General features: G+C 43.5%; 1 protein-coding gene across 1 annotated transcript in view; it reads left to right on the forward strand.

Annotated features, from left to right (window-relative positions):
- The window catches only part of atp10a (ATPase phospholipid transporting 10A), a 122199-nt gene that overhangs the window by 92027 nt on the left and 16329 nt on the right, over window positions 1–13843 (forward strand). The window contains exons 16-17 of the mRNA XM_080735252.1: window positions 5124–5200; window positions 10966–11091. Coding sequence (XP_080591378.1) covers window positions 5124–5200; window positions 10966–11091 — 203 coding nt within the window. The remainder of the gene's footprint in view (window positions 1–5123; window positions 5201–10965; window positions 11092–13843) is intronic.

A 13843-nucleotide genomic window follows, 5' to 3' on the forward strand; every position in this document is an offset into this window, starting at 1 on the left:
AGGCTCCCATCTTACTGTAGTGTAATGTAGTGGAGCTCAGCTAAAGGCTCCCATCTTTCTGTAGTGTAATGTAGTGGAGCTCAGCTAAAGGCTCCCATCTTACTGTAGTGTAATGTAGTGGAGCTCAGCTAAAGGCTCCCATCTCTTACTGTAGTGTAATGTAGTAGAGCTCAGCTAAAAGGCTCACATCTCTTACTGTAGTGTAATGTAGTGGAGCTCAGCTAAAAGGCTCCCATCTTACTGTAGTGTAATGTAGTGGAGCTCAGCTAAAAGGCTCCCATCTCTTACTGTAGTGTAATGTAGTGGAGCTCAGCTAAAAGGCTTCCATCTTACTGTAGTGTAATGTAGTGGAGCTCAGCTAAAGGCTCCCATCTCGGGCAGAAACCACATGTGCCATGCAGGGCTGGACGGGGACCAAATCCCTCCAGAGCCCTTCTTTCCTGTTCCTCACATGCACTGTCTTCCTTGCAGCTTTCTGTCTGTCTGTCTCAATAAAAGAAAAGAAAAAATAATAATATTAAGGGTAGTGACCAGGCACGTGCACACATAGAAATTTAAGGGAGCTTGAGCCCCTGCCCTTTTATCCGTCTGTAAAAATGTGCCCTCTCCCAGACCATGAATGCAGTTTTTACTATGGTGAAAGAAATGCAAATGCCCTCTTTCCATGCCGTAGCTGAAGGCAGCATTCAAGAGACTTGCTTAGTCCAAACTCCCCTGAACTTGAATGCAGCATCTTATGTTGAAAGAATTGCCCTTTCTGTGTAGAAATCCATGCCATACGCCACATCTCCAGTATTGACTAGATTATGCTTAGTTCAGTGTATGCACCGATAATAGCCGACCTCCAAGTTCACGACGCGTTGTGAACTTGGAGGTCTGCTATTTTCGATATTTTCACCAAAAGGTCCTTTTAGAAATGTCAGCCCCTGCCTCTCTAACATTCTTTGCTCATCCCTGGTAGTTAGTGGCACTCACCCACTCTCCTTTCAATAAGAAATACAAATGCGTGACCAGCACGGCTCTGGCAATACTTAACTCATGTGGCGACAATAACACCCTCCCTCACTACACGCACTCCGTCTCCCACATCACCACCTGCTATTGCAGTAAACCATCTCCAGCTCAGAGTGGAGTGAAAACCAGCACCCAAAACACCACACCATCACGGGAGAGACGAGCAAACTGATAGATAACCCGGGGATAGTGATCTTTCGACAACCACAGAGATTTCTAGAGACTGTCGGCAGAGGCTCCTAGTTGTTCAAAACAAAATGAAAATAACCCAAAGCCTATTAGCCTAAAGCTGGTTGCACACTGCACTGCGGTCTTTCCTTGCGTTTTGGAAATCCGGAGGCCGGGGAGAGAGAGAGGAAAGAGAGAGAGAGCAAGGGACTCAGTGCGACAGCTGCAAAAATCGAAAAAAATCAACCCTGGTCCGAAAATAAATACGAAACGGGCAGCAGTGTGAAAACGTGATTAACATAATGTGAAGTTGATTTATTTTTGTTGCGCGCTCCGAAATTCGGCCCGAAAAACGCCGTCTGTCGCCGTCTGTCATAAATAGTATGACAGCATTTCTGCAAGCGACACCTCCACGCATTTGAATATAAATTAAAGCAATCTCTCTACCCGGGATTTGAACTCGGGTCTCCCGCGTGGGAGACCAAATTTCTTCCAATTACCTCCAAGGCAGAATCCCCACTTGGCCCGGGGAGAGATACAGTATTACACCTTTGAGCTTCATGCACAACCAGTAGATAACCTTCCTGACACCGGGGTCTAAAATGTCTCAACCAGTAGGTAACCTACCCGACACCGGGGTCTAAAATGTCTAAAACTTAGTGGTTGGAGGAGCTGGTCTCCCTGCTCTTCCCTTAATAATTATTATATTAAAGGTATATTCAGTGATTGTATTTCATTCAAATACAAATATAATTGGTACATTTTCCATTCATTCTCCTCACTAGAATGTGTGCTGACCATATAAGGACTTCCACCATGGCCCGTGTTACGAGCATAGCTAGATTCGGGTTTCAGAGGTGGCCAGCCAGTCCTCGACCAATCAGGGTAGAGTATGGCCGTAGTTATGTTATGAGGTTTATGATGGTCAAAATAAAGGTTTTGAGAACCACAGTCGCTCTGAATTAAGAACGTCTGCTAGATGCCTAGATTGTAAACTACTGAACTCATAAAATGCCACAGTCTCGTAGTAAATCAGTATCATACTGACTGATACATTTCCACGCTGTAACATATTGGTTAAAATACATTTACAGCTACGTATTGCAGCTTTAAGCTTACGAACATCTTCCTAGACTCCTCCTCTCTTCTGGCAGACTCACCAGATGACATTGCTACTTTAATGTTGCTCATATTATCCCAGTTTACTGTAAATGGGATGTTGTGTTTACATGCAGCAGCTTATGGACTGAGAAATTGAGTATCCTGAGTATTACTGACATGCCGGTGGTAAATATGGTCGTTGAGCACCAGCTGTACCCTGAGAGCCTGTTTTCCATGCCAGCAATGCTGGATGCCGCTAACCCAAGCACAATCTTTCCACAACACATGCGCATCCTTAAGCCATTTATGTCTAGAATTATTGAATGCTTTAACTGAACTGAATTGAAAAATAGCAGATATACAAGCTCACAGCGCGGCACCGAGTGCCGCGCTGCGAGCTTGTAGATCTGGGTTGATTGATACCCTCACAAAAACATGCAGTAATCCTGGTCTCAATAATGCCTCCCCCTGGCCAGCCGGGGCGCCTGATGGAGGAGAAAGGAACTGGTTGGAATAACGTGTTCCTTCCACGCGCTACGTCCAAACCAGGGAAATCCCCACTGTCAGGTGAAAAGAAGCAACTTGGACTCCTCATGCATAGAAGGAAGCATGAGGTCAGTCCGTTGTCTCCCCAGGCGCGGCAGAGGGAGAGCAGTCCCAGGATTACATAGGCAATCGGCACTGGGTGAAAATGGGTTACAAAATCGTGGGATAAAAATTATATAAAAAAGAAATGTCATAATACTAAAAATAAAATAGAATTTGTATCTAATGACCTCATCATTGGTATCATTCCATGATAAATGTGGACATCAGTCTGTGAATAGGCTATTTGACCAATCGCTAACATCCCATTGATGATACACTATAGTATTGTTCCCCTGTGCTCAATATTTATCGATCATTTATATCTTTTTCTGTGCTCTGTGGTTACCGATTCCCTGATTAATTATGCTGAAACTTCGAGCTTGGGTTTTGGTACATAGTGAGGTTTGGTTTTGCAGTTGATATCATGTTTTATTTCTTGTGATGTTGACATTTAAAATTTAATTTTTGCAGTGGTAGCAGTGATTCTCAACCTTTTTTCTTTCTTCTTTTCTTTCTTTCTTTCCTTTCATTTCAAGGACCACCAGCAGTCATGTTTCCATAAATGTATTCGAATATAGGAAGCGAATTATCAGAAATGCTCATTAAGACAAAGCGAATTTAGCCTGTTTCCATTTGCGGGTGTCATTTGAATTAGTGTAGCGCTCCCTACCTCCTTGCCCCCCACCGTTGTGCTTAGGGTCCTTGGGAAACGCCAGGTCGCAGAAGAGCGACACGAACAAACAACACATAAACAGAGACTGAACGTGATACTGAGACAGTTTGTTATAAGTTTAGCTTGGACACATCTTAGTTTTAAGTTCTGTCGGAGGTTGTCTTTTCACAACAGTCTGTAAAGAGCTACAACTGAGCTGGCACGTTGTGAAAACGGGAGGAATTTACACACAGAGGGTTTGTTTTGTGGGCTAATGCTAATACAATGGACCAGAACGTCATCATTTATTAGCATTTATTGGCTGACCCGTTTCCATTCACTATGCGCATTTAGTTTATTCGATAAAGCCTCAAAATCCACCTCCTCCAAGCGGATAAAAGTTTTTGCGGATAATGAAAGTTTATTCGAATTTTGAAGTGTTTCCATAAAAAGATTTTTGCGCAAAAACCCTTAATGCGCTTTAACAGGCTTTATGGAAACGCAACTAGTGTTAGGTCAAGGACCCCCATTTTTATACCGTCTTGTTTTTTTTATCTCTGGGACTCCGATCTACACTGTAACATCCTCAGTGTTAACGTAACTCTGAATGTGTACAAATATTTGGTTACATTTTGTACGCATTCAGAGTAACCGAAGCATTAAAGGAGTAGTTCACCACTTTTCAACCTGTCTTCATATAATAGGTCCTCACTAATATTCATGATAAAATATCACCATTTTTTTCTACTCAGTCCAAGTCTCCTAGGAGAGCTGTGGGAAGTTCAGAATCCATCGTCTTGTGACATCATCATTTTCCAAAAAAGAAATTTAATCAATATTTTTGAAAAAAATATTTAGATTTTTATTATCGCGAGAACAATGGCTTCCACTTTAAAATTACAACTTTTCAGGAATAGAAAGCCTGCAGTTTCTATAAGCTGGATTGGTAATCGATGATGTCACAAGACGATGGGTTTCTGACCAGCCCACAGCCCTCCTCTGAGGAAAAAAAAAAGAAAAAAGAAAAAAAGCTATTTTTGAGTGAGGACCAATTATATGAACATAGGTTGAAAAGTGGTGGAGTGCCCCTTTAAGGGTCGATTTGGTTCCAACCTATCAACCTATCAATCATTTAGCGGGGGACCCCTTGGAAACCCTTCAAGGACCCCTGCCGGTCCCTGGACCCCACGTTGAGAACCACTGGCGTACAGGAGCAGTGGTGTGCAAGCAGAGCGTAGGACAGATACGGAAGCAAAAGGAACGTTTACATTAAAACGTTTGACTTCAGCTTCCAGATGTTCAGGGACATAAAAGGGATTGTAAAAACACTGCAGATGTTGTGAACAGTGTGCTCGGCCTTACAACGTTAATTAAATGTCATAGATTCTTAATATTAGCTGAGAATGACTCTAGAGATCATACCCCAACTGCAATAAATAACGTGAAAAACAATAACTTGATACTGTGGTTGGTGCGGTTTATTGTTCTGTGTGACATATGGGTTGCAATGCGCTGTGAAAGCAGTTTTCCCTGCTTGAGGACATTTTCTCTCTCTCTCTCCGTCTCCCCTCTCCCCCCCCCCTCCACCCATTAATCTCAGGTGACGGGGCTAATGATGTCAGCATGATCCAGGTGGCTGACGTGGGCGTGGGCATCTCGGGACAGGAGGGGATGCAGGTGAGGAGAAACCCAGCCGTGGCGGACAGTACTTGGCAAGCAGGAAGTTAGCCTTGGCAAGCAGGAAGTTATTCTAAGCTAGCATTGGTCAAAAGCTTTTTGGGAGGGGCATAGCTACAGGCTAATTGCAGCCGTAGTAAGAAAGAGAACAGTTTTTTCTGTTGTCATAGTTCTTACGGTGCTTTTTGTCTCGGTTCTTACGGTGCTTGAAGGAGCTGTGCACAAGGTTCTAACTAGGTTATAAACACCTACATCCATGTCTGTGTGTATACGTAAATGCTGTAACGTGGCATCTGCCAGTGTCCTTGAAATTGAACGCATAATAAAGAGAACGCACGAACAGTTAAAAGGAAGCGCAGGCTGCATCTTCTCGAAAAAAGCGCATTCAGCCGTTCTCTCGAATTGCAAACGGCTCTCATTTCCCCTGAGCTGTGTTTTTTTTTGTTTTTTTCCCCCCCATCCCTAATGTAACCTGCCTCTATAATAGGCGTTCACACACACGACTCCAAATTGGATCGCCTTTTTTATGCCCGCGTATCAAGGAGGGTCAGGGCTCTCCCTGGTCGTGCCCGTGTCCTGCTGAGAGCGCGGGCGGCGCTCTGCCCATCGCAGGGGCGTCAATTGGGTATGGCAGGGGTATGCAGCTGCCATACCCTGGGTCCAGGGGGGAAAATAAAAGTTACTTTTAAATATAAATCCATGAATGTCTCTTTGTCTATCTGTGCTGGTTATTATGTTGTTAAAATAACTACAAATGCAAAATTGAACAAAATGGTCACTTTAACAAGGTATTATAATTATATTCTCCACACTTGTATTCTCCTAACCTGACTGCGCCAGATAATTGCAGCAGTGCGTAACGCTCTGCCTTACATCTGGGACCTCTCGGGCAGACTCGATGTAATAAATAGGTGATTGGATGTGGCCGTCTCTCTATCACAGTCTGGGAGTGCCAACTCCAACCACTCATTTGGCCTGTCTGCATCCACGTGGTCTGCAATCAGACTCTATTGGCTCAGAGCCGCTCAGAGCCCGCCCGTAGCTGCCGCTGATTGGTCCGGCCCGGGGTTTTACGAGCGGTATCAACTCCCACCGAGAGATCTCAGATGGTAAAGTAGGGCGGTAGCCTACGCACTACTGCCACCATCTGGCGCAAGTCAGGTTAGTATTCTCCCCATCTTGACAAAATGGTATATTCCCAGGTTCCACGGGTCAGCTGCACAGGTGCAATGCATTATTGTTAATTGTGGCACGTTTACTAACATGCTAAGTTTAGCTGCACTTGAACAACCATTCCAGGCTGCCATATCCAGCCCAAGAAACCTTAGAAACCTGTGTAAAAAAATGAAAATACTAGTTTTTTTCAGACATTGTGTGAGGCGGTGTGAGCATGTAGATCTGCTATTTTCACAATAGAACCGTGTTATACAAAATGTAATGCCTCTTTTCCATGAGGTCTCCCATCTTTGCCGTACCCTAGCTTTTGCTGAACTGACGCCACTGGCCCAGCGCTGTAAGGCCACCCTCCAATGCCACTGCTGAGGTATCCGCTTCTGCGGGCGGTGGGAAGGGCAGCGCCGCCGACCCTTCCTCCAACTGAACATTTCGCATAACACAATGTTCCGGGGGAAGGGTGATCGTGCATAGCAATGATGGAGCCGTCCAATTAAACTTCCCCGGGCGGGAGCTTTCCAGGGGCGAAGCCGCAGCGTGGCACATCTGTTTAAACCCCTCAAGACCGGGAGTTATTCTATGCTTTAACTGTTGAAAAAATAGCAGATATACAATATACTCACCGCCGCGCGGCGAGCTTGTCGATCTCCTATTTTTGAAAAGACGTGAAAATATGTGCTAAACTTTGAATATATGTATTTGAGTTAACATTTGTAACTCAAATTTTGCTTCTGGGGAGTCCCTGGAACTAAATATTTTGAGATGGGGGCGTCCGTGGCCAAATACATATCATTTTTGGGGGTCCTTCACATGAAAATGTGTGAGCACCACTGACATAGAAACATACTGTAGGTTTTTCAGAAAACCTACAGTATGAAAAAAGGATTTAGAAGAGACTTATAGAATTAGGAATATTCAAAGACTTACAATGTTCACGATTGGAAAAAAAACAGCAGTTCTAGTATATCTACTATTTTTTAATAGTTAAAGCATAAGATAATGCGTAATGAATTATTTGTTCCCGGTCTACATGGGTTAAGGCTCAATATCCCTTCCTTAACTGGGTCGCTAGATTAATCATTGTTAATAAAATTTGGTCTTAATGAGGCGGCAGTCTCTCTCCCTCCTTGGGAGTCCAGAGTGTGCTGAGATGCACTTTTCCTTCTCCCCCCGCCCCGCACTCAAACCCCCAGCAAAATGTCGCATTATGATTAACCCATTTAGGCCTAGAATTATTGACTGCTTTAACCAGTAAAAAATAGCAGATATACAAGCTCGCAGCGCGGCACCGAGTGCCGCGCTGCGAGCTTGTAGATCTGCTATTTTTGGAAAAAGTTGTGAAAATGTGTGCAAATCTTTGAATATATGTATTTTCAAAGCGAACGTTTGTTAACTCAAATTTTGCTTCGGGGTGGGGTCCCTGGAACTAAATATTTTGAGATGGGGGTCCATGGCCAAATACATATCATTTTGGGGGTCCTTCACATGAAAAGGTTTGAGAACCACTGACATAGTAGTCTCTCAAGTAGTCTCTCAAGAACAGACTAACTGAGCTCCAGTTGAGTGAAAAGGACCTTTTCTTTGTCGATGACTGGCCAGATTGCTGACATAGAAACATAGGGTTTTTCAAAAAACCTTAGAAGGATTCAAAAGACACTTATAGAATCGGGTCAAAATTCTAATTTTCACGATTTTTTAAAAATAGCAGATCTACAAGCTCGCAGCGCGGCACTCGGTGCCGCGCTGTGAGCTTGTATATCTGCTATTTTTCAATAGTTAAAGCATAAAATAATGATACACAAAATGTGTAACCGTTCTAAATGGATTAACAGGCCCCGCTTTCTATTAGGCGCTCCCATCCCCATGTAGTCGTTTAGGCTCCCTTATTGGAGCGCAGCAGAAACTAAATTGCTGTACAATGAGGCATCTGCTGTTATCTTTCTTGTCGACAGTTAAGGTTGACAGTTTGAGCCGTTTCATCAGAGGTTACGGGGATCATTTTTTGAAATGCAGGTTATTAAACCCATTCAGAACGGGGTACACATCATTGTGTATCATTATTTCATGCTTTAACTGTTAAAAAATAGCAGATATACAAGCTCACACCGCGCTGTGAGCTTGTAGATCTGCTATTTTTTTTAAATCGTGGAAATTAGAATTTTGACCCGGTTCTATAAGTGTCTTTTGAAACCTTCTAAGGTTTTTTGAAAAACCTATGTTTCTATGTCAGCAATCTGTCTAGCCATCGTCAAAGAAAAGGTCCTTTTCGCTTAACTGGAGCTCAGTTAGTCTGTTCTTGAGAGACTACTATGTCAGTGGTTCTCATACTTTTTCATTTGAAGGACCCCCAAAATGATATTTATTTGGCCACAGACCCCCATCTCAAAATATCTAGTTCCAGGGACCCCCCAGAAGCATAATTTGATCTACAAGCTCGCAGCGCGGCACTCGGTGCCGCGCTGTGAGCTTGTAGATCTGCTATTTTTCAATTGCTAAAGCATTCAATAATTCTAGGCCTAAATGGGTTAAACGAGTAGACTCCTGGGAGACTTTTTGTTTTGCATCCTGATTGATGCACGCTGACAACCACAAACACGCTGCTATTTGCAACCATGAATCCTCCAAAGCCAGACAGCTCCATTTATGGGAGATTATTCTCGTGAAATAGATTTATTAAATAGAGGCATACAAATGCGGCAGGAGCAGCCATTTTGAACGGCCATACCGTGATAAATAGAAGTAGACGAGCGCGTGTGAGAGAGACAGAGAAATGGGGGATGGAGAAAAGATTTATTATTGTAATAATAATGATAATAAATACAGATTATAACCCGGGCATTCGCCGGCATATCAAAAGCAGCCAGAGTCCGAGGTTGGATAAACGATGGCAATGACAAATTCTGGACGATAATTCTTCCTTTATAACATACTACCCACACTACAGCCGTATTTATTCACAAAGACCAGGAGAGAATAGTATTTGACCACCACTTTAATTGAATGAATAAATTAACGTTACGGTCAATGAGGAACTGCCCTGGCAAAAATAAATTCCGCTGGGATTCCCTGTGTGTGTGTGTGTGGTGGGGGGGTTGGCTGAAAACACGGACAACCGGCCTTTCTGTGAACAGTCGATGGTCACCGTTCTCTGCTCTGTAATTTGGTTCCTTTGTTCCTGGGAAAACTCCAGTGTCTTCTCAGCTGTGAATTAAAACCACTTGATATACTTTGTTGGACCTGGTGTCCCTCTCTCTACACCAGATCTCTTCACCGAAAATAGGCGGGCTATTGTCACCCAATTTCTGCCGAATGTTTACCAGGGTTCCCACGGTCATGAAATTCCTGGAAATATTTTGAAATTAGAAAAAAAAAAATCCAGTACTGGAAAAGTTTTGGAATTTATCAAGGGTCCTGGAAGGTCCTGGAAAAAATAGCTATGCATTGTCATTGGTTATTGATTTTGTTAATACCTCTGAAATGACAAATTAAACATGGGCCAAATTGTCAAATATATAGAGGCAGAAATTGTGAAAATAGCCGTTGCGAGGCGTTGTGAGCATGTAGATCTGCTATTTTCACAATAGAACCGTGTTGTACAAAATTCCTCAACTCTTAGTGCTCGTCAGGGTGCCGGGTTCCCAGTTAAAACATGATTATTTCGGGGGGTCACGGCCTGAAAAGGTTGAGAACCACTGGCATAGACTACCTGTCTTTGGGCATTGCGCATAGGAGTAAGCGACCTGTTATTGAGCTGAATTATTGTTATATAGTCCTGGAAATTGGGTTAAATATTCTGGAAAAGTTTTGGAAATGAATTGGTAAAGATGTGTGGGAACCCTGGTTCACCCACTTTGACATTTCCCAGAAGGAATTAGGGATGCTAGGATTCCTAATCCATCCATGGCAGCCGTGTATGGCCAGCTGGGTGGTGAGCTCCTTCAGTGGTAGTACTTTAGAGCTCAGTGGTTCTCAACCTGTCTTCTACATTTTTCTATGTCAGTGGTTCTCAAACTCTTTCATGTCAAGGACCCCCAAAATGACATGTAATTGCCCACGGACCCCCCATCTCAGAATATTTACAAAATTACAGCAACATTTTAGTTAAGGTCTTTGCACACTGCTGCGTTTTTTCGTTGCGAAATGCGTTTTTCAGGGCAAGGAGAGAGAGAGAGATAGAGAGAGAAAGGGACGGAGTGGTGCGCGAAACGGGCGGCAGTGTGCAAACGTGACTGACATAACGTGAGGTTGATTTTTTTATTTGTGCGCTCCAAAATTCACTCCGATATTCGGCCCGAAAAACGCAGCAGTGTGCAAAGACCTTTACAAATGTACGCTTTAAAAATACATATATTCAAATATTTGCACACGTTTTCGCAACTTTTCAAAAATAGCAGATATACAAGAGTGCCGCGCCGCGAGCTTGAGCTAGTGCCGCGAGCTTGTGTATCTGCTATTTTTCAATAGTTAAAGCATTCAATAATTCTAGCAGAAAAGCAACAAACAATGCTGTGGCCAAACGAAGGAACAACTAGGTAGATGGAACTTAGAACACTGTGTGAGAATAATAATGGCTTCCTTCTGTTCCTCTGCAGGCGGTGATGGCCAGTGACTTTGCTCTGCCTCGTTTCCAGTACCTTCAGAAGCTCCTGTTGGTTCACGGCCACTGGTGCTACTCCAGACTGGCCAACATGATCCTCTACTTCTTCTACAAGAACGCTGTAAGTTCCCTTTTAACCAACATGATCCTCTACTTCTTCTACAAGAACGCTGTAAGTTCCCTTTTAACCAACATGATCCTCTACTTCTTCTACAAGAACGCTGTAAGTTCCCTTTTAACCAACATGATCCTCTACTTCTTCTACAAGAACGCTGTAAGTTCCCTTTTAACCAACATGATCCTCTACTTCTTCTACAAGAACGCTGTAAGTTCCCTTTTTACCAACATGATCCTCTACTTCTTCTACAAGAACGCTGTAAGTTCCCTTTTAACCAACATGATCCTCTACTTCTTCTACAAGAACGCTGTAAGTTCCCTTTTAGCCAACATGATCCTCTACTTCTTCTACAAGAACGCTGTAAGTTCCCTTTTAACCAACATGATCCTCTACTTCTTCTACAAGAACGCTGTAAGTTCCCTTTTAACCAACATGATCCTCTACTTCTTCTACAAGAATGCTGTAAGTTCCCTTTTAACCAACATGATCCTCTACTTCTTCTACAAGAACGCTGTAAGTTCCCTTTTAACCAACATGATCCTCTACTTCTTCTACAAGAATGCTGTAAGTTCCCTTTTAACCAACATGATCCTCTACTTCTTCTACAAGAACGCTGTAAGTTCCCTTTTAACCAACATGATCCTCTACTTCTTCTACAAGAATGCTGTAAGTTCCCTTTTAACCAACATGATCCTCTACTTCTTCTACAAGAACGCTGTAAGTTCCCTTTTAGCCAACATGATCCTCTACTTCTTCTACAAGAACGCTGTAAGTTCCCTTTTAACCAACATGATCCTCTACTTCTTCTACAAGAACGCTGTAAGTTCCCTTTTAACCAACATGATCCTCTACTTCTTCTACAAGAACGCTGTAAGTTCCCTTTTAACCAACATGATCCTCTACTTCTTCTACAAGAACGCTGTAAGTTCCCTTTTAGCCAGTGGTTCCCAATGATTTTTTTCTTTCTTTTTTTCTTTCTTTTTGAGCGGTGGTAAACCGCTCCATTGAGTGGCTGTGCGTGTGTCTGTAGCCTTTTTCCTCAGCGTTTTGCCATAGCAAAACGTGTGTGTGTGTAGCATACCGCTCCATAGAGTGGCTGTGCGTGTGTCTGTAGCCTTTTTCCTCAGCGTTTTGCCATAGCAAAACGTGTGTGTGTGTAGCATAGCCTGTACATCCTAGACTCAAATCCTAGTCTGAAGACATTATGCAAGCACGACCACCGCTCATATTTTAGATTGTAATTAGAGAAAGGAAAAAGTGAGTGTTAAAATGTTTTCAGTTGCTTCGTTCTATTGTTTTGTCGCATTTACCGTGCTAAAATGTAGGGCATCCGTACGCATGGGGGCATGCGTACAAGTGGCTAAATATGCATACCAAGAGAAGTCCTATCATGTGTTCAGCCAATGTTGACTGGACATCTAGACCAGGGGTTCCCAAACTTTTTTGTCTCGGGGCACCCCATAAGTATTTTTTGAATCCGAGGCACCCCTACAATTTTCACTCCCAGCACCTTATATTTATAGCAAAATCGTTGTTGTCAGGTGGAAACCTTGTATGTCCAAAACCGTTCGTTTTGTATTTACCGTCTATAAAATGTACTAAACTAGTGAAAACAGATGATCTACAAGCACACAACGCCTCGCGATGGCGTTGTGTGCTTGTAGATCGGCTGTTTTCACTACTTTTGTGCGACAGTCTTGTATGATGAAGCAGGGCTTTACTTTACCAAAAGACGTACTCATTTGAAACTTGGAGATACGAGGTTTCTGCCCGACAGTGATGATATTTTAGTGATTATGTTGCGAGGAAAACGTTGAGATAATAGCCATTTTGGTTAGAACTGTCTGAAAATAACTTTGTACTTCAAGTTTAAAATGATACTAAATATTTTTTCAAGTTATCAAATTATCTCGCGGCACCCCTGGACTGCCGTCACGGCAGCGTGATTGGAAAGGACACCCGGGCTCCAGACGGAGCCGCTCGATTGTCCACGACACTGCAAGCGGCGCGAAGGCCAGCGGGCCAGCGCCGGCCGCGCGAGTTACGAAGCCGTGGTGAATGCAATCGTTATATTTATGCCCAGGCCGTAAGGCCTGGTCAAGCCCACGATAAACGCCCTGTCCAAGCGACTACAATTGAGCGCTCCCTAGCTCCGCTTCAGCCAATCAAAAGCTTCGGTGGGCGGGGTTTCCCTGGAGCCCGGGTGTCCTTTCCAATCACGCGTCACGGCACCCCAGGGTGGCCCGTCACCCACTTTGAAAACCCCTGATCTAGACCAGAATGCCTGAGCTCTGTTTGACTTTGAATCTGCATGTATGTCATACCTACTCCCTGTGTGGCTCCCCGTGGCATGAAATAATCTAACAATTCTAAACAGCATACTTCCATAGATAATACAGGAGCCCCAGTCCCTTATAGGGGTGCTAGCCGCTAGCGATGCAGCTAGCAGCTTCATCATTCTTTCACTGTGGACATGGCTAGCATCATGCTAACAATAACACGAAGTGAACAAAGGCTGTTCATATTTGGGTGTCATGTTTAATAATGGAGAGGTTCCAAGTTGCGTCCCAGCTGCAGACATGTGTACAGTATCATGTCAAACCTTTACTCCAGCACAGCCTTGAGTTGAGAGTCAACCCACTCACTCATTTTAAGCTCAGTGTAATGTGACGTTTTGTGATGTACCCCAAATGGATTTGGGTCCCCATCCGGAATCAATGGGGGTAAATTTACTATAATCAAATTTTTGTCTTAG

Source organism: Nannobrachium achirus (genome assembly GCF_963921795.1).
Source record: "Nannobrachium achirus genome assembly, chromosome: 1".
Classification (NCBI taxonomy): Eukaryota; Metazoa; Chordata; class Actinopteri; order Myctophiformes; family Myctophidae; genus Nannobrachium; species Nannobrachium achirus.